The sequence below is a fragment of the Anolis sagrei genome, chromosome 11 (genome assembly GCF_037176765.1).
Source record: "Anolis sagrei isolate rAnoSag1 chromosome 11, rAnoSag1.mat, whole genome shotgun sequence".
Classification (NCBI taxonomy): domain Eukaryota; kingdom Metazoa; phylum Chordata; class Lepidosauria; order Squamata; family Dactyloidae; genus Anolis; species Anolis sagrei.
This window is the reverse complement of record NC_090031.1, coordinates 24,525,830-24,547,709: the sequence shown is the minus strand read 5'-3', so window position 1 is coordinate 24,547,709 and position 21,880 is coordinate 24,525,830. Positions and strand designations below refer to the sequence as shown.

Here is a 21,880-nt window from a genome sequence, read left to right as displayed (position 1 = left end):
AGCATCTTGAATGGAGGGCGATTAATAAGTAATTAAAGATGATGATGATGATGATGATGATGAATGGCAGACATATCTTGCCCTCTGAGGACATGTATGTGTGATCACTTTGACGTGGACAATACACAAAGTTTTATTCCAGTAGCATCTACAGTGTTCCCTCACTTATCGCGGGGATTATATTCCAGGACCACCCGCGATAAGTGAAATTCCACAAAGTAGGAGATAATTTTCTACATATACTTGCGATTGCAGTATTGTGCATGTATGCAATGTTGTGCATTGTGTAGCATTGTGCATGAACGCAGTATTGTGCATGTGTACAGTTTCATTTCCTGAGATGCCTGTCCTCACAGTTGGTCCTATCACACCTTGGAAAAGTTACTTTTTGAATGCCACCTTCTTGCTGGTAACTGTGATCTAAGAAAGTAACTTTTCTTTGAGCTCTGCCCTTCCCTCTCCCAACGCATGATCCGACCAAACCTTCAACACAGTTTCCCCGGACCTTTTTTGCCTTTATGATAAACTAGCTTGGGGACCTGACAGTCAGGTCTGTTTGTTTGTGCTCCAAGTTTAGTCTAGATCCAATGTCAGATGGGTTCAGTGGGTGTGGGTGGACTACAATTCCCATATGCATGTCCCATGGTCCATCCTCCTCCAAACTGCACCAGGGTGCATAATGTGCCAAGTTTGGTCTTGATCAGTCATTGGTGTGGGTTGCAATGGTCTCAAGAAGTGAGTGAAGGTATTGCAAGTCCCATCATCCATGGCCCATCCTCCACCAAACCACACCAGGATGTAGAGTGGGGCATGGGGGCCCTGTGTGCTAAGTGTGACCTTGATCAGTCATTGGTGTGGGTCGCAGTTGTTTCTGGAAGTGAGTGAAGGTACTGCAAGTCCCATCATCCATGGTTCATCCTCCCCCTAATTGCACCAGGTTGTAAAGTGATTCATGGGGGCTCAGTATGTCAAGTTTGCTCTTGATCCATCATTGGTGTGGGTCACAGTGGTCTCCAGAAGTAAGTGAAGGTACTGCAAATCCCATCATCAGTGGTTCATCCTCCCCCTAATTGTACCAGAGTGTAAAGTGGGTCATGGGGGCTCTGTGTGCCAAGTTTGTTCTTTATCCGTCATTGGTGTAGGTCACAGTGGTCTCCAGAAGTAAGTGAAGGTACTGCAAATCCCATCATCCATGGTTCATCCTCCCCCTAGTTGTAAAGTGGGTCATGGGGGCTCAGTATGCCAAGTTTGTTCTTGATCCGTCATTGTTATGGGTCGCGGTGGTCTCCAGAAGTAAGTGAAGGTACTGCAAATCCCATCATCCATGGTTCATGGATTTTGTGTAAAGTGGGTCAGGGGGTTCTGTGGCTTGGGATGTTGAACTCTCATTCCTGCTCCCCTGTGCATTGTTTTCCAGCACCTGCGCCTCTCCTTGAACGAGAACGGCCAGTGCCACGTCCAACACCTTTGGTTCCAGACCATCTTTGATATGCTGAGGCATTTCCACATGCATCCCATCCCTCTGGAGTCCGGAGGCTCTGCCGACATCACGCTGCGCAGCTACGTTGTGGCGCAGGGTCCGTTGCCCGGTAGGTTTCGTTCGCCTTCTTGCCGTTTCACTTTCTGTTCCTGGTTTGAAAGGGTTGGTTCCTGTTTAATGGTGCGGTCCTGACTTTGCAAGTTGTTGTTGTTGTCCTCCAGAAACTTTGTTCTTGTCGCTGAATTGGTTGAGATCCGATGATGAGATATTAATCGAAAAACTAGAGCAAAATGTGCTATTATTACATTTATTCCTCCTGGAAAAACAAAGTTGTGGCAGTTTAATAAACTTTGACCATGTTTTTATGAACCAATGAGGAAATGACACTGATAACCCAGAAACGAAAATCATAGTGTCACATATTGGCATTATTATTATTATTATTATTATTATTATTATTTTACTGACACAAAAACACAGTCACAGCAAATGAGATATATATGCTGGATTTCATATCACAGAATCACTATTTATTATTATTATTATTATTATTATTATTATTATTATTTTACTGACACAAAAACAGAGTTTGTCACAGCAAGCGAGATATATATGCTGGATTTCGTATCACAAAATCACAATTATTATTATTATTATTATTATTATTTACTGACAAATACACAGTATTTCACAGCAAACGAGATATATATACTGGATTTCATAACACAAAATCACTATTATTATTATTACTATTATTACTATTATTATTTTACTGACACAAAAACACATGTCACAGCAAACAAGATATATATGCTGGGTTTCGTATCACAAAATCATTATTATTATTATTATTATTATTATTATTATTTTACTGACACAAAAACACAGTATGTCACAGCAAACGAGATATATATGCTGGATTTCATATAACAAAATCACTATTATTATTATTATTACCCCACTTTCTCTCCACAAGGAGACTCAAAGTGGCTATGTATCTGTTATTAGAAGGTATTATTATTATGATGAATACTGTATTTACTTCAGTAAAAACTGAAATTTTCAGCCCTTTTTTAGGGTGAAAAAGCCCCCCTCGGCTTATACTTCAATCAAAATTATTTATTATTTTACTCTATTATTATTATTATTATTATATCTATTATTTTACTCTATTATTATTATTATTATTATTATTATTATTATTAAATAAATGATAAATTATTTTACTCCATTATTATTATGACATTTATTATTTTACTGTATTTTTATTATTACATTTCCATTATTTTACTCTATTATTATTATTATTTGAAACACAAGATGAGTCCACAACAGACAAGGTCACTCTCCTGGCTGTTGAATTGGATCACACGTCGGACACTTCCCAAGTGTCTAGGACTGTGTGATGTATCGGCGAATAATGCGTGCAGATCCCAGTAAGGTGGCCTTTTGCAGCCGGCAGATGGTCATTTTGTCAGCGCCGATTGTGTTTAAGTGCAGGCCAACGTCTTTAGGCACTGCACCCAGTGTGTCGATCAACACTGGGACCACCTTGACTGGCTTGTGCCAGAGTCTTTGCATTTCGATCATATAGTGTCAGCTTTTCCAGTTGTGTCTCTTCAATCCTGCTGTCTCCTGGAGTTGCAGCATCCACAATCCATACTTCGTTTTTCCCCACGATCATGAGGTCAGGAGTCTTGTGCTCCAAAACTCTGAATCCAGAAGTCCCAGAGTAGCTTGATGTGTTCATTTTCTGTAACTTTTTCAGACTTGTGATCCCACCAGTTCTTTGTCCCAGGCAGATGGTGTTTGTGGCACAAGTTCCAATGAATCATCTGAACGATGGTGTTGTGCCTCTGCTTGTAGTCTGTCCGCAATCTTCTTGCAGCAGCTGAGGATGCAATCTATTGTTTTATCTGCTTCATTGCAGAGTCTACACTTGGGATCTGTCGTCGACTTTTCAATTCTGGCTTTGATGGCGTTTATTCTAATGGCTTGTTCTTGGGCTGCCAGAATCAGGCCCTCCTTTGTCTCCTTTTCCAGAGTTCCATTTGTAAGCCACAGCCATGGCTTTTCTTTGTCAATTTCGCTTCTAGAACATGGCCATATAGCCCAAAAAACCTACAACAATCCAGTGATCCCAGCCATGAAAACCTTGGATAATACGTTGGCTCTCAGTTTTTCCCGGGAACTGTCCATGGAGCGCCTTCTTTCACCAGTTTTCTCTTCTCCTCTGCATTGTGCTTATTATGAGTCCCCCCTCGGGGGTGAGAAGGGCGGGGTATAAGTAATTGAAATAAATAAATAAATAAATAATTTATGACTAGCTGTCCCCTGCCACACGTTGCGGTGGCCCAGTCTGTGCATCTGTGTTTTGTGTGTATATATATATGTGTGTGTGTAGGGTAAAGGTAAAGGTATTCCCCTGACATTAAGTCCAGTTGTGTCTGACTCTGGTGGGGGTGCTCATCTCCATTTCTAAGCCAAAGAGCCGGCATTGTCCATAGACACCTCCAAGGTCATGTGGCTGGCATGACTGCATGGAGGGCCGCCACATCCCCGTCGGAGCGGTACCTATTTATCTACTCACATTTGCATGTTTTAGAATGGCTTGGTTGGCAGAAGCTGGGGCTAACAGCGGGAGCTCATGCTGCTCCCTGGATTTGAACCTGCGACATATGTATGTTAATGTATATATGTGTGGTTTTGCACATGTGTTGTAATGCATTTTTTGTATTTTGGCTTTTTAAGTCCCTTCTGCTGTGTTTTCCAGTGTTTTTGAGTGGTGGTCACTTGTTGGCCTGAGAGGTGTCTTGTGTCTTGTGTCCAAATTTGGTGTCAATTCGTCCAGTGGTTTTGGAGTTATGTTAATCCCACAAATGAACATTACGTTTTTATTTATATAGAGGATTAGGATTATTATTATTTATGATGATGATGATGATTTATAATTATAATTATTTATGATTATGATGATTATTATGTTCTCGGTGTGACCGTTCTGCCCCTTCTCTCCCATTCTAGACGCAAATCCCGCCTCGGCGGTCGCTTCCCAGCCGCCCACGTGCCGGAGTGACCTCCAGTCCCAGCACTACTTCTCCAGCTTCGTCCCGGTCACCTTCCAGCCGGCCTCCCCTTCGGAGGGCACCGCCTCCTCCTCCTCTTCCTCCTCCGCCAGCCATTCGCTCTACCATCGCATGGACGGCACCCTCGGCGGCGCCCGGAGCCGGAGCAACAGCACCGAGCGCCTCTTTGCTTCCTCCGCCTCGGGAGCGGAGGACTACCACGAGAGCGAGAGCGCGCGGAGCAGAACCCGAGCCGTGGAGAACCAGTATTCGTTCTATTGACGGCACTGTTGGGGGGTCGCGGCGCTCGGTCCCCACTTCCCCAGCACTCCTGGCGTCCGAATGCGCGAGCGTGTGCGGCACCCGCATCTCTTCCTCCCTGTTCCAAGCATCCCGGCCGGAGAGGACGCCACAACACACACAACGGTTACCTCTTTCTTACACTGTGTAACGAAATTCGAAAAAGTGTTCTGTTCCTGGTTTGAAAGTGTTACTTCCTGTTTAATTGTGCGATCCTGAGTTTGAAAGCGGAAACTTGGGTGTTTTTTGTTTGTTTGTTTTTGTGGCTGCCGCAAACTAAGTGGAATTGATTGAGAAAGCTATTGCCAAATGTGCAATAGCGGGATGATGATGATGATGATGATGTCCCTCCCGCAGAAAAGACGTTTTGGCCGTTTTAATAAACTTTCCCCATGTTTTTTATGATGATAGAACCAATTAGGAAATGTATTTATTTTATTTATTGGCAGTATTTATATTCCGCAGATCACAATGCACATGGCAAACATTCAATGCCATTTTAAACATGTGACATATATTGACAGACACAGAGGCAATTTAACATTCCAGCTTTTCCGGCCTCGTGAGGGTAGGCTCGTTTCCGGCCACAAGTACTATGATGGAGTACTTCCTTATTCTTCTGCACGCTGCTGGAAGGTTTTATGGCATCGTAGATGAGCCTAAAGCAGTACCTAAATTTCCAACTGTCTTTCGGGCTGCAAAGGTCGACAGCAAGCTAGACTAATGGCTGGAAGCTCACTTCAAATTCATCACCTCTCCGTCTGTAGTGATTTAATGCAGCTGCACCACAGCCCGGTCCTGCGAAATGGCATTTGTTATAACCCAGGAAGAAAACTCATAGTGTGACATATGAGTAGAAAGAAGACGGAACCAGAATGTCCGTGTCTCCGTGTTTGTCTTCACCTCAATGTTCTCCTTCAGTTCAAGTCAGGAAGGAGATCTGTCTCGAGATGGGAGGCGTGTCGGCAAATCTTTTCAAGACTTCAGACTGCAAAAGAAAAGAACGACGATCCTCTGGAGACGGCAGCCACTGATGGAGGCGAAATGTCAGGAGCAAATGCTGCTAGAACATGGCTTGGAAAAAGCACACAACACTCCCAACTCTCTCTTTGGTCCCGAGCGTCCCTGTAAATAGGTATGAATGTAGAGGTTCTTGAAATTCTTTGTGCCATCTCCTCCTCCCAAGTCCTGAAGTGATGGGTGCTTCACCTTGAGTCAAAGCAAGACGGGCACAATGTTGCTGTGGGTTTTCCGGGCTGTCTGGCCATGTTCCAGAAGCATTCTCTCCTGACGTTTCGCCTGCATCTATGGCAGGCATCCTCAGAGGTTGTGAGGTCTGTTGGAAACTAAGCAAGTGAGGTTTATATACCCGTAGAATGATGTCCAGGGTGGGAGAAAAAACTCTTGCCTGTTTGAGGCAAGTGCCAATGTTGCAATTGACGACCTTGATTAGCATTGCATCGCCTTGCAGCTTCAAAGCCTGGCTGATTCCTGCCTGGGGCAATCCTTTGTTGGGAGGTGTTAGATGGCCCTGATTATTTCCTGTCTGGAATTCCCCTGTTTTCTGAGTGTTCCTCCCCACGTCCCTTTGGGGAGATGGTGCCACGATATAAATAAAGTTCATATTGTCCAAGACTTTCATGGCCGGAATCACTGGGTTGTTGTAGGTTTTTTTGGGCTGTATGGCCATGTCCTAGAGGCATTCTCTCCTGACGTTATGCCTGCATCTATGGCAAGCATCCTCAGAGCTTGTGAGGCCTGGGGACATCCTTTGTTGGGATGGTAATCAAGGTAGCCAATAGCAACATTCCCACTTGCCTCCAACAGGCAAGAGTTCTTTCTCCTACCCTGGACGTTGTTCCATATATATATATAAACCATCTCCAATTCCTGTCTGCTCTCTGCCTGGGGACATCCTTTGTTGGGATGGTAATCAAGCTGGACAATGGCAACATTCACACCTCCCTCCAACAGACAAGAGTTCTTTCTCCCACCCTGGACATTGTTCCACAGATATATAAACCAGTGCCTGGCTGCTGGCTGCCTGGGGGCATCCTTTGTTGGGATGGTAATCAAGCTGGCCAATAGTAACATTCCCACTTGCCTCCAACAAGCAAGAGTTCTTTCTCCCACCCTGGACATTGTTCCACAGATATATAAACCAGCTTCAACGCCTGGCTGCTCTCTGCCTGGGGGCATCCTTTGTTGGGATGGTAATCAAGCTGGACAATGGCAACATTCACACCTCCCTCCAACAGACAAGAGTTCTTTCTCCCACCCTGGACATTGTTCCACAGATATATAAACCAGTGCCTGGCTGCTGGCTGCCTGGGGGCATCCTTTGTTGGGATGGTAATCAAGCTGGCCAATAGTAACATTCCCACTTGCCTCCAACAAGCAAGAGTTCTTTCTCCCACCCTGGACGTTGTTCCACAGATATATAAACCAGCTTCAACGCCTGGCTGCTCTCTGCCTGGGGGCATCCTTTGTTGGGATGGTAATCAAGCTGGCCAGTGGCAACATTCTCACCTCCCCCCAACAGGCAAGAGTTATTTCTCCCACCCTGGACATCATTCCACAGATATATAAACCTGCTCCAGTGCCTGGCTGCTCTTTGCCTGGTGGCATCCTTTGTTGGGATGGGAATCAAACTGGGCAATGGAAACATTCACACCTCCCTCTAACAGACAAGAGTTCTTTCTCCCACCCTGGACTTTATTCCAGAGATATATAAACCCCATTTTCCTAGTTTCCAACAGACCTCACAACCTCAGAGTATGCCTGCCGTAGGTGTGGGAGAAACATCAGGAGAGAATGCTTCTGCAACATGGCCAGGCAGTCCGGAAAACTCACAGCAACCCATTTTTTGAAAAAAAAATGGTCGGTTCCTGGTTTGAAAGTGTTATTTCCTGTTTGGTTGTGCTTTGAAAGGAAAGTTCATTTTTTGTGTGCCAAAATTATGTTGAATTGGTTGAGATTCTATTATTCATTGAAAAACTAGAGCAAAATAATGTGCTATAGCAGGACGTCCCTCCTTCCCTCCCACAAAACAACAACAACAACAACAAGGTTTTGGCAGGCTTCCCCATGCAATGACGAAAATGGCAAACTGGAAATTGCACTTCTCTATTGACTTCGATACCAATATGAACAACAAAGTGGTAAAAACCGGACTGAAAAGGAGCAACAGAGTGAAAGCTTCATTTGTAAATATGTTTTGTTTTGTTTTTCCGATGTGAAAAGTTACAATGTTTCTGTATTATTCTATTTACAAAACAAACCTTTTAAAGAACTGGGGGGGCGGGGGGCGTCCTTTCTTTCTATTCTATTTCATACTTTTTTTTTTAGGTCGGGAGGATGAGAAATAAAAGAAGTCCTGAATTAACGAACGTACAGAAATGCTGTTTTTCCCCAGAAACACAGACAAGATAGGAATGAAGAATTTCCCCATTAGAGTTCACTCAAAAGTGGAGGCATTACTTCTCATTCAACCCTCATATAAGAGTGGCTACTCTTATATGAGGGTTGAATGAGAAGTAACGTCTCCACTTTAGTTAGTTGGGTTTGGATGGGAATATTTTAATAAATCAAACGCAGAAATAAAGAAAAAAAGGGAAGGAAGGAGAGAAAGAAAGAAGAGAAAGAGGGAGGGAAGGTTGGCCACAGCAACGTGTGGTGGATACAGCTTCTATCTATATAAATAAAAATGTAATGTTCGTTTGTGGGATTAACAGAACTCAAAAACCAGTGGGCGAATTGACACCAAATTTGGACAGGATACACCTAACAACCCAATGTATGTCCTTCACTCAATTTTTTTTTGATTTTGTCATTTGGGAGTTGTAGTTCTTGGGATTTATAGTTCGCCTACAATCAAAGAGCATTCTGAACTCCACCAACGATGGAATTGAAGCAAACTTGGCACACAGTTCTCCCATGACCAACAGAAAATACTGGAAGAGTTTGGTGGGCACTGACCTTGAGTTTGGGAGTTGTAGTTCACCTACATCCAAGGAGCACTGTGGACTCAAACAATGATGGATCTGGACCAAACTTGGCACAAATATTCCATATACCCAAGGAAGCATGGAAGCAAAGAGCAAAGGAAGGAAGGAAAGAGGTAGAGAAGGAGGAAAGGAGAGAAAGAGGAAAAGAGGGATGGAAAGAAATGGGTAGAGAAAGAAGGAAGGAGAGAAGGAAAGAAAAGGAAGGAAAGAGGGAGCGAAGGAAGAAGAGAAAGAAAGAGGGAGGGAAGGAAAGAAAAGGAAGGATGGAAGCACAAAGCGAAGGAAGGAAAAAGGCAGAGAAGGAAGAAAGAGAAAGGGAAGCAAAAGAAAAGGAGAGAAAGTAAAGAGGTAGAGAAGGAAGGAAGGAGAGAAGGAAAGAAGAAAAGGGAAGGAGGGAAAGGAGAGAAAGATGGAGTAAGGATGACCACAGCAACAGCTAGTGTGTGTGTGTGTATATATATATATTCACACACACACACAATTTCACATCAATAAGTAGCGTCTCAAGGAGAGGCGCAGCTCCAGTGTAAATATATATATATTATTGTATTTATTGAAAAACCACAAAACAGCAACTCCGCGAAAAGTGAACCGCGAAGTAGCGACGGAAGACTGCACACGCAAACTGCATCCACGGTATTTAATTGGGATAATATAGTTACAGATAAACAGATTCACTCCATATACAGTTACTCAGACTTCTTTTTTTTTATACAGTTCATATCCCAATACATTAATTTGTTTTAATTATTATTTACACAGTACGTATGTACAGGGTCTTTCTAAATTCAGTGCAATGTCAATAAGTTTTATACAATAATTTACAAAGCTGAATGTGGTTAACAAGTTAAATTAATAATAATAATAACAATAATAATAAAGTTTCCGGTGAAGATTTAGGAATTAATTTAAATTTGTTTTTCTGTTCTTTAAAAAAATAAGAATAATTACAACCGAGGTATAACCAAAGCCCGACAAAGGAGAACGACGTTAGTAGATTGTGCTAGATGCTGAAACAGAAACCGCGACAAAGAAGAGGAAGGAGGTGCGCAAAAGAACGCCGCACCAACGGATACGGAGGGAATGATCTTAAATGGAGATTCAAGAATTGACGATGTTGGGGAAAGGAGAGAGAAAGGCATTACGGGAAGTATTCTCTCTCTCAATAAAGGGCAAGGGATTGAGGTTGCCTGGTCGCTCGCTGTTTTGGCAAAGTTTACAAATGAGCGATTACGGGACCGAAAATGTGATGCTCGGCACATGAACAAGGGTCAAATTTAGCTTCTGAAAGTGACATATTTTGCCAATCAATCACTACAACTTCAAGGGACACCAGGACTGGACCGATCTTCCACAACGGATCTCGAAATCTTGATATTTCATCCTACAATTCCTTTACAACGGGTCCAAAAACATGGCTGAGAGTTGCACCGTCCCGTCTTGCCATCCATGTTAGTGTCTGACCACTTTGGTTGAGATGTATGTCATTTTGGACAGGATATTAAATCCTTTGAAAAATGGATGACCTTCGCGCACTACAAATCCCATCATCTCTCACTATTGGCAATGCTGTCTGACGTTGAGGAGAGCGACAGTCCAAAAGGTTCCCAGATATCCATTGCGTCCACATGCCCAAGAGTTTGAGCCTTAAGAATTTAGCGAGAAAAGAGCCTTTGTTTGGAGTTTTCCAACACAACGCGCCATTTGGCCATAATTTGGAGTTACAACCTATAGTATCTTTATCAGTGGCTGGGAGGGAACAAGGGAATTGGGCTTAATCAAACTAGGGATTTGGTCCCAAACACTTCCAACAGAAGCATTTGGAGGCTTAATTTCAAAACAGGTTGCTATGCTAATATGAAGTGAAAGGTCTTAGAGAAGAATCTGGAGAGGGATCCCACCCTCTTCTCTTTGGAACATTACTAGAAATGACACAATTTTCATACATACCGTTCTATTTTGGCTTCCTAACCTCACCTGGGGTTGGTTACGCCTGGGAAGAAACCCACCAGCTCCAAAGTGGTGGTACGTGAAGCTTGGTCAGCTGGGACACATTTCTCATTTTCAGATAAACGTCAAGAATAACTCCTCCGAGTTATTACTTCCCTTCCACTTCCATAAGCTGCTCCAAGGAGATGACACTTCCTCCAAGCCAATCTAGAACATAAAGTCTGCAATCTGAGACAACACAGATTCGAGCCAATTTCTGTCCTAAATACGAGCCAAATGGACTGCCAATACCTCCAAGCTGCGATGGTGTCGGTGAAATGTTTAGGGCAGTGGTCCTCAACTTGTGGGTCTCTCGGCGTTTTGGCCTACAACTCCCAGAAATCCCAGCCAGTTTATCAGGAGACCCACTGGTTGAGATCCACTGCAATAGATAGATGGATGATAGAGTGATAGCCCTAAGAGAGGCCTACCTTCATATCCTGATATAGATAGATGATAGAGTGATAGACCTAGGACCCACCGGTTGAGATCTACTGCAATAGATAGAAAGATGGATGATAGAGTGATAGACCTAAGAGAGGTCTACCTTCATGTCCTGATAGATAAAGATAGATGGTAGAGTGATAGACCTAGGACCCACCGGTTGAGATCTGCTGCAATACATAGATAGATGGATGATAAGACTGATAGACCTAAAAGATATCTACCTTCATGTCCTGATAGATATAGATAGATGATAAAGTGATGGACCTAGGACCCACCAGTTGAGATCCATTGCAATAGATAGATAGATGGATGATATAGACCTAAGCAAGGCCTACCTTCATGTCTTGATTGATAGATGATAGAGTGATAGACCTAAGACCCACCGGTTGAGACCGACTGCGATTGGTCTATCCCTCTATCATCTATCTTTATCTAGAAGGACATGAAGGTAGGCATCTCTTAGATATGATCGGTTGAGATCGACTGCAATAGATAGATAGATGGATGATAGAGTAATAGACCTAAGGGAGGCCTACATGTCCTGATAGATATAGATAGTAGAGTGATAGACCTAGGACCCACCAGTTGAGATAAGACTGCAATAGATAGATAGATGGATGATAGAGTGATAGACCTAAGAGAGGCCTACCTTCATGTCCTGATAGATATAGATAGATGATAGAGTGATACCGGTTGAGATCCGCTGCGATAGAAAGATGGATGATAGAGTGATGGACCTAAGAGAGGCCTACCTTCATGTCCTGATAGATATAGATAGATGGTAGAGTGATAGACCTAAGACCCACTGGTTGAGATCCGCTGCAATAGATAGAAAGATGGATGATAGAGCGATAGACCTAAGAGAGGCCTACCTTCATGTCCTGATAGTTAGATGACAAAGAGTGGTAGACCTAGGACCCAGCGGTTGAGATCCACTGTGATTGGTCTATCACTCTATCATCTATCTATATCTAGAAGGACATGAAGGTAGGCATCTCTTAGGTCTATCGTCCCCTATCTAAGAGTGGTCTACCTTCATGTCCTGATAGATATAGGTAGGTGATAGAGTGATAGATCTAAGACCCACTTGTTGATATCCACTGCAATAGATAGAAAGATGGATGATAGAGTGATGGACCTCAAAGAGGCCTACCTTCATGTCCTGATAGTTAGATGACAGAGTGATAGATCTAGGACCCACCGGTTGAGATCCACTGCGATTGGTCTATCACTCTAGCATCTATCTATATCTAGAAGGACATGAAGGTAGGCATCTCTTAGGTCTATCGTCCATTTATCTAAGAGAGGTCTACCTTCATGTCCTAATAGTTAGAGTGACAGACCTAGGACCCACCAGTTGAGATCCACTGCGATTGGTCTATCACTCTATCATCTATCTATATCTAGAAGGACATGAAGGTAGGCATCTCTTAGGTCTATCGTCCATCTATCTAAGAGAGACCTACTTTCATGTCCTAATAGTTAGAGTGATAGACCTAGGACCCACCAGTTGAGATCCACTGCGATTGGTCTATCACTCTATCATCTATCTATATCTAGAAGGACATGAAGGTAGGCATCTCTTAGGTCTATCGTCCATCTATCTAAGAGAGGCCTACCTTCATGTCCTAATAGAGTGATAGACCTAGGACCCACCAGTTGAGATCCACTGCGATTGGTCTATCACTCTATCATCTATCTATATCTAGAAGGACATGAAGGTAGGCATCTCTTAGATCTAAGTTGAAGGCCTAGGAGTTGAAGGCCAAAACATCTGGGGACCCACAAGTTGAGAACCACTGTTTTAGGGTCTAATACAGGCTTTGAAGGACTCATCCTAGAGCTGAAACTATTTCACGATGATGGTTTAGCGCCTCCTTTGAAGCGTAAAGTGGATCCGCTGCCGCATGACATGGAAGCTCCCACGAGATGCAAAGATGCACGCATCCAATGGGATTAAAATCTGAAAGGACCCAACTCCCTAAAGTTGGAGGAGGTCTATATTTTTAGCCTTCCTTGCCTAAAAAGAGAATGAAACACCAGGGAAAAAAAGGAGGTAGCCGGTTCATGCCGTCGACAGACAACACTACAAGTTAATTCACCTTGAGATCGGAAGAGAGCGTCCAAAGGGTTGTCCTTGCTCTCTTACTTCTCCTATGAATACATGTGTAAAAAAATAAAAATCCCAACCCAAGCAACGTTAGATCAATCTGAACCAACTGTTAATGTTGTTTACCTGAAATTTAAACTGGCTCGGCCTTAAACCGTGTTGGTGAGAAGATAATGTACCAGGCAGTCTGATGAAAAGCAATACTCTCTCATCAGGGGACCGGCTATTTAATTAGTTAGGGTTATTTTTCAATTTCCTCTCCTCCTAGTTGTGCTTTCCGGTCACAAGAGGGAAAGAATAAAAACGAAATAAAAATGGCGCCGAGCTCTTCCGCTTGGATTAAAAACCGCACGAGGCCCAAAGCCGCCCCCTTCCGCACGGTCTGCAAGATGCAGACTCGCTCACTGGAGGACACAGTACTTCTTGTAGTCCGACTCAAAGTCCTCGTCCATGCTGCTCGTGTCCGCCATGTTCTTGCCCTCCGTCTTTGGCAAAAATTGTGCATAGTCGACCCCCTGCTGCTCGTAGAAAAGGATGTAGGCAGAGTCAGTGTCAATTTCGTCAGGATGCAGTTCCTGGATGGATGGATGGAAGGAAGGAAGGACGGGAGAAGAAGACAACAGCTTTACTCACCCCAAAAATAAATCCCCAAAACTTCTCGAAAATGGACAACCCTTGAAGACATCTGATCAAGAAAATCCTATTATAAGTTTGCCATAAGACGGGAATGGCTTGAAACCACAAAAATGACAACCGTTTGGAGAAGCGTCTAAGACACAGTCTCTTTCTGAAGATGTCCAAAGAAACTCTCAAGAGGCTAAAAAACATTGCTGAACCACTCTTGCCATTAAGAATCATAGAGCTGGAAGAGACCTGGTGGGCCATCCAATCCAACTCCATTTTGCCAAGAAGCAGGAAAACTGCATTCAAAGCACCCCCGACAGATGGCCGTCCAGCCTGTGCTTCAAAGCCTCCAAAGAAGGATCCTCCACCACACTTTCCAGTTTGTCAACATCTCCCTTCAGTTGTGGTGCCCAGAATTGGACACCGTATTCCAGGTGTGGTCTAACCAAGGCAGAATAGAGCATGGGGAGCATGACTTCCCTAGATCTAGACACTAGACTCCTATTGATGAAGGCCAAAATCCCATTGTTTTTTTTTTTTTACCACCGCATGATATTCCCAGCTCATGTTCCCCTTCCTCCCCACAAGAACTCCAAGATCTTTCTCACGCGTCCTGCTGTCGAGCCAGGCTTCGTCCCCCATTCTGTCTCTTTACAATTCATTTTTACTTCCTAAGTTGAATATATTACATTTATCTTTGTTGAACTTCCTTTCGTGAGTTTTGGCCAATCATATAATCCTATAGAATCATAGAATCCTAGAGTTGGAAGAGACCTCATGGGCCATCCAGTCCAACCCCATTCTGCCAAGAAGCAGGAATATTAAATTCAAAACACCCCCGACAGATGGCCATCCAGCCTCTGTTTAAAAGCTTCCAAAGAAGGAGCCTCCACCAGACTCCGGAGCAGAGAGTTCCACTGCTCAACGGATCTCACAGTCAGGAACTTCTTCCTAATTTACCTGTCCGAACGCATCTCCCCTTATGAACCAACTAGGACTTTAAGATTGTCAAGATCTCAATCCCGCCCTCATCACAAGTACATTTGGCAGGGACGAGAGACAGGGCCTTCTCTGTGGTGGCCCCTCAGCTATGGAATGCCCTCCCTAAGGCTCCCTCACTCTTAACGTTTCGGAGACAAGTTATATGACCAAGCATTTACAAATGCAGAGTAACTAACATCGGAAATGGAATCCCTCAACAATGGAACTTGGACAATGCTATTTAACTAGGAGACGCTGATGATAATGATGTTGTTTTTTATTGTTTGATTGCTTCTATTGTGGTTTTATACTGTTTAAATGTTCAATCTGTATTTTGTTGTTATGTGTACTGACTTGTAAACCGCCTTGAGTCACCAATAAGGCTGAGCAAAGCAGTATACAAGTATAGTAAATAATAAATAATGATCAGATGGAATCTCCTTTCTTGTAGTTTGAAGCCATTCTTCCATTGCGTCCTAGTCTCCAGGGCAGCAGAAAACAAGCTTGCGCCCTCCTCCCTATGAGGAGCGGCTGAAAGAGCCGGGCATGTTTACCCTGCAGAAGAGAAGGCTGAGAGGAAACAGGATGATGGCCATGTATAAATATGTGAGGGGAAGACTTCCCCTCACATATTTATACATGGCCATCATACTGTCTACTCTCAGCCTTCTCTTCTGCAGGCTAAGCATACCCAGCTCTTTCAGCCGCTCCTCATAGGGCTTGTTCTCAACATCACCCTTCAATTGTGGTGCCCAGAATGGGACACAGTGTGATTCCAGGTGTGGATTCAAGGCAGAATAGAGCATGGGGAGCATGACTTCCTTGGATCTAGACCCGTGATGGCGAACCTATGACACGCGTGACAGTACTGACATGCGTAGCCATTTCTACTGACACGCGCCTGCCGGATATTATTTGTTATTTATTTTATGCCATTTTAAAAAATAAATAGGAAATAAATTATTATTTTGCAATGTTACCTAAATATTAAGGAGTTTCATATTTAAACTGAATGATAAATGCTATTACTTTGCTATATTATTCAAATATTAAAATGCATTAAATTAAATGTCAAAATTAAAAATATTTAATTATTATTAATATTTAGGTAACATTGCAAAATAATATTGGTTTATTTAATTATTAAGTAAACGAATATTATTTTGCATTGTTTCCTAAATATTAAGGAGTTACATATTTAAATTAAATGATAAATATAAATAATACTTTGCTATATTACTCAAATATTTCAGAATGCCTTAAATGAAATGGTAAATTGAATTTTAATTTGACATTTAATTTAGTGCATTTTAATTTAATGAATTTTAAATATTTTTAATATATGCCTTTATATATGTGTGTGTGTGTGTGTGCCTTAAATGAAATGGTAAATTAAATATCAAAATATTATTTTGCAATGTTACTTTATTGTTATTGCATTATTATTATTATTAGAAATACATTAAATAGCATATTAAATGCTAGAAATACATTTAAATTAAATTTAAAATAAATTTTGTTGGGTTTTTAAAATTATATTTTTATTAAACACTCCAAAAAGGATATTATTTACATAAAGAGAGGTAGAACAACATGATAAGAGAGAAAGTGGGAATTACAATTATATATTTTTTTGTTATTTAAACTAAATATTGTGAAATTATGGGTTTTTTCTTGAAGTAACACACCACCTGAATTATGCTCAGTTTTTTTGGTGAATTTTGACACACGCGCAAAAGGTTGCCCATCACTGATCTAGACACTAGACTCCTATTGATGCAGGCCAAAATCCCATTGGCTTTTTTTGCCTTAAGATGGTTTTGATTTCCGCTCCTTTTTGAAGTTCCCCAGCGCATCTTACCTTACAGCTGCTGTCGTTATAACAGTACCATTTGTCGTTGGGGTTTTTGGCATATGTGACGTAATGACCTCCTCCCATAATTCCTGAATGGCACTGAAAGAGACAGAGCGTTTGTTATGGGTGGCCAAAGAGAGAGATTAGTCCTAAGCCATAAATGGCTGTATTTCTCTTGACGTCTGGCGTCAAATACACTTCAAAGCCAAGAGGAAGCTCCGGTTTTGATTACAGAAGGAAATATGTAACTCCTGTTGAAAACCAGCATGGCGCACAAATTTCACAACTGGCCTGGGACTTCGGAAGGCCAAGGTTTGAATCCCAATAAGCAACAGGAACCCACTGGGAGACTTGTGGACAGCTCTGTTTAAGAGGAAGAAATGGCAAACCTTTTCTATATATGTTGTCGAAGGCTTTCAAGGTTGGAACTGTGTGTTTTCCGGGCTGTCTGGCCATGTTCCAGAAGCATTCTCTCCTGACGTTTCGCCTGCATCTGTGGCAGGCATCCTCAGAGGTTATAGGATCTCTATTTGCCTTTTTATGTTTGGAATCTGCCCTGAGTCCCTCCAGGGAGATATGGCAGAATATAAATAAAGTATTATTTATTTATTTATTTACTGTGTTTATATACCGTCCCTCTCAGCCCGCAGGCAACTCGGAACGGTTTACAGTTGGTACCAAGACCATAAAATACAATTATTATTATTATTATTATTATTATTATTATTAATTAATTAATTTACTGCATTTATATACCGTCTCTCTCAGCCTGCAAACGACTCAGGACATTTTACAGTTGGTACCAAGACCATAAAATACTATTATTATTATTATTTATTTATTTATTTATTTATTTACTGCATTTATATACCATCCCTCTCAGCCCACAGGCGACTTGGGACATTTTACAGTTGATACCAAGACCATATAATACAATTATTATTATTATTATTATTATTATTATTAATAATAATAATAATAATAATTTATTTATTTACTGCATTTATATACCATCCCTCTCAGCCCGCAGGCGACTTGGGACATTTTACAGTTAATACCAAAACCATAAAATACAATTATTATTATTATTATTATTATTATTAATAATTTATTTATTTACTGCATTTATATACCATCCCTCTTAGCCCGCAGGCGACTCGGGACAGTTTACAGTTTGTACCAATACCATAAAATACATTATTATTAAATACAATACATTATTATTATTATTATTATTATTATTATTATTATTACAGTGTTCCCTCACTACTTCGCAGTGCGATTTTCACAGACTCACTGTTTTGCGGTTTTCAATCAATATTAATTTAAATTTATATATATATATCAGTATTTTCATTGTTTCGCGGGTTTTTGCCGCCTCCACTCTCCGAGACGCTTTCCCTCCTCAGTCCTCCCTCCCTCCAGCCTTGAAGGGCCTTTCCTTCACCTTATTTTAAGTTTATAAAGGCTTTAAATAGTGTATAACTACCGAAATAATGTATAAATATTAAAATAAATATGTCCTTACATCACGCTTTTTCACTTATTGCAGGAGGTCCTGGAACGCAACACCCGCGACAAGTGAGGGAACACTGTAAACCCCACTTGCCAAGTTTTCAACAGACCTCACAACATCTTGGGGATGCCTGTCATAGATGTGGGCGAAATGTCAGGAGATAATGCTTCTGGAACATGGCCAGACAGCCCGGAAAACTCACAGCAACCCAATCAAGAATTCTTTCTCTCACCGTGGACATCATTCCAAAGATGTATACAATGTTGCCTTGCTACTTCGCGGTTCACTTTTAGTGGACTCGCTGTTTCACGGTTTTCAATAAATATTAATTTAAATATATATAGCGGCGTTTTCGCTGTTTCACGGGTTTTGCCGCCGCCGCTGCTCTCTGAGGCACTTTCTCTCCTCAGTCCTCCCTCCAGCCTTGAAGGGCCTTTCCTTCACCTTTTTTTGAATTTATAAAGGCTTAAAATACTGTATAACTACTGAAACAATATATAAATATTAAAATAAATATAGCATCCCTACATCATGGTTTTTCACTTATTCCAGGAGGTCCTGGAACGTAACCCCCGCAATAAGTGAGAGAACACTGTAAACCCCACTTGCCGAGTTTCCAACAGACCTCACAACCTCTTGAGGATGCCTGCCATAGATGTGGGCGAAACGTCAGGAGAGAATGCTTCTGGAACATGGCCAGACAGCACGGAAAAATCACAGCAACCCATTATGATTATTATTTATAATGAACCCAAGACAGGGTTAGTAACAAGGAAAGAAACACCAATGTGTCTATGATGTGCATCAAAAGCTTAAAAGATTACGAGGGAGCCTGAAATTCCAAGACTTAAGAATGCTTGAGCACTTTTCAGTCTTGGATTCTCAGACACTCTCCATCTTTTAAGCTGCTGATACGGACTGCGCCACTCCGCCAATGATCCTAAGTTGGGTGCTAGGTGCCCAGGCATCAAAATTACATTGACGGTCAGTGAAGATCTTTCAGACCCTTAATACGAAGAGATAATGGCTGTTTCGGCCCACCCACCGAAATTGCATAAAGGTTGTAGATGGGGTTCACGCAGATCTCTCCTCCTCTTTGGTCTTCCGCCATCTCCTCCTCCCCAACCACGTCCAGCTGGCCGTCGATGCTGCCATTGCTGTGAGAGTTCTGCTTGCAAAGGTAGCCATTGGCCAAAGTCCCCTCGGCCTCCGGAGGGGCGCAGAGCTCGCCCTGGCTGCCCCCCAAAGCCTGCCCTCGGGCGAAGCCCTCTCCTGGCTCCAGATCCATGCCATTCTCTCGGCTGAGGTCCAGGTTTTCCTTGCTGCCGGAGAGTTTGTTTTTACAGAGCTGAGGTAGCCGGAGACGCCCTTTGCTCCGGCCCAAAGTCCTCGGGCTTCCGGTGGGGCTAATGTTTTTATTCGAGGGGCAGGCAGAGGCAGACTTCCTTCCAGAAGACGGGGAGGCTGGAAGGAACGCATGAGAACAGTTAACATCTTGGACTCACACATGCAACGTAAACATAGAGATTGGGGACACTAGGAAAAGTTGTGAAAGACAAGTGACATCTCTGGATGTGTTTTGGAAAAATAATCATCATTATTATTATTATTGCCCATCTTATTATATATTATATTATTATTATATCTTATTTTATATATATATATATATATATATATATATATATATATAATTGCCCATATTGTGAGTAACAATATATAAAGCTTCAATATGCTGATGACAACGTCGTCTGTGCACATTCAGAAGACAACCTACAAGCCACTCTAAACACCTTTGCAGAATAATAATAATAATAATAATAATAATAATAATAAACCTTTATTTATACCCCGCTAACATATCCCGAAGGACTCGGTGCAGCTTACAAGAGGCCGAGGCCAGATACAACAGTAAAACAGCAGCATAACAAATACAACAATAAATAAACTCATAAAACAAAGCAATAAACATTAAACAATAACAATAAACATTAAACAATAACACCACGACGCAGTTAAAATCTAAGGCCGGGATAAATGTAATAATTAATTTTTTTAAAAAAATGCTGGACATGACCAAGTGAAATGGATAGGTTTTTGGAGGTAGGTGTGGTATGCAAATAATCTTAAATCTCTAGTAAAGTGCATTTGGGACATGATGCTTGGAGTTTCCTATTATGGGAAGGCACACTGGAACAACCACGTCTTCAAGCTCTTCCTAAAGACTGCCAACGTTGGAGCTTGTCTGATGTCCTTGGGGAGAGAGTTCCAGAGTCAGGGGGCCACCACAGAGAAGGCCCTGTCCCTCGTCCCCACCAATCGTGCTTGCGATGTAGGTGGGATCGTGAGCAGGCCCTCTCCAGATGATTGAAGAGATCGTGTGGGTTCATATACAGAGATGCAGTCACACAGGTAGGCGGGTCCCAAAGAACCATATGAGAAGCTCGGCCTGTCATTGATCATCGAGAAAACCAAAGTGCTCTTCCAGCAGTCACCAGCCAATCCCTCTCCAATGCCAGAAATACAGCTTAATGGTGTAACATTAGAAAATGTTGCCTATTTCCGCTACATCAGCGACCACCTCTCCACAAAAGTCAACACTGACACTGAAATACAACACTGCCTGAGCTCTGCGAGTGCAGAATTCTTCCAAATGAAGCAGAGAGTGTTTGAGGACTGGGACATCCGTAGGGAGACCAAGGTGCTTGTTTATAAAGCTACTGTCCTCCCAATCCTGGTATATGTCTGCAAAACGTGGACTGTCTACAGATATCACATGCAACTCCTGGAACAATTACATCAGCGTTGCCTCTGAAAAATCCTGCAAATCTTTTGGACAAACGTCAGTATACTGGAAGAAGCAAAGACCACCAGCACTGAAGTGATGCTCCTCCGCCATCAACTCCACTGGACCAGCCACATTATCCGAATCCCTGATCACCATCTCCCAAAGCAGTTGCTCTACTCCGAACTCAAGAATGGGAAATAGAATGTTGGTGGACAGGAAAAGATATTGAAAGATGGGATCAAAGTCAACCTTAAAACATTGGCATAGACACTGAGAACTGGGAAGCCCTGGCCTTGGAGCGCTCTAACTGGAGGTCAGCTGTGACCAGCAGTGCTGTAGAATTTGAAGAGGCACGAATGGAGGACGAAAGGGAGAATTGTGCCAAGAGGAAGGGGCGTCAAGCCAACCTCAACCAGGACCGCCTTCCACCTGGAAACTGATGCCCTCACTGCGGGAGAAGATGCAGATCAAGAATAGGGCTCCACAGTCACGTATGCACCCACCGCCAGGACACCAAACTTGGAGGACAATCTTACTCAGACAACAAGGGATCACCTAAGCAAAGTAAGTATAGGTAAAGGTAAAGGTTGTCCCCTGACATTAAGTCCAGTCATGTCTGACTCTGGGGTGTGTGCTCATCTTCATTTCTAAGCCGAAGAGCCAGCGTTGTCCATAGACACCTCCAAGGTCATGTAAAGTAAGTATAAAGCTTCAAAATTCA

General features: G+C 42.4%; 2 protein-coding genes across 5 annotated transcripts in view; one reads left to right on the top strand and one right to left on the bottom strand.

Annotated features, from left to right (window-relative positions):
• The window catches only part of SH2B2 (SH2B adaptor protein 2), a 38,464-nt gene extending 33,202 nt beyond the window's left edge, over positions 1-5,262 (top strand). For all 3 annotated transcript variants that reach the window (XM_067472037.1, XM_067472038.1, XM_060756993.2), the window contains 2 exons: positions 1,418-1,589; positions 4,505-5,262. In XM_067472037.1, the coding sequence (XP_067328138.1) occupies positions 1,418-1,589; positions 4,505-4,827 (495 nt within the window). In that variant the 3' untranslated portion in view covers positions 4,828-5,262. The remainder of the gene's footprint in view (positions 1-1,417; positions 1,590-4,504) is intronic.
• A 4,215-nt stretch (positions 5,263-9,477) lies between these two features.
• Positions 9,478-21,880, bottom strand: part of USP32 (ubiquitin specific peptidase 32) — a 152,799-nt gene continuing 140,396 nt past the window's right edge. For both annotated transcript variants that reach the window (XM_060756995.2, XM_060756996.2), the window contains exons 32-34: positions 19,420-19,838; positions 16,865-16,957; positions 9,478-13,973 (exon numbers count right to left, since the gene is read on the bottom strand). In XM_060756995.2, the coding sequence (XP_060612978.2) occupies positions 13,800-13,973; positions 16,865-16,957; positions 19,420-19,838 (686 nt within the window). In that variant the 3' untranslated portion in view covers positions 9,478-13,799. The remainder of the gene's footprint in view (positions 13,974-16,864; positions 16,958-19,419; positions 19,839-21,880) is intronic.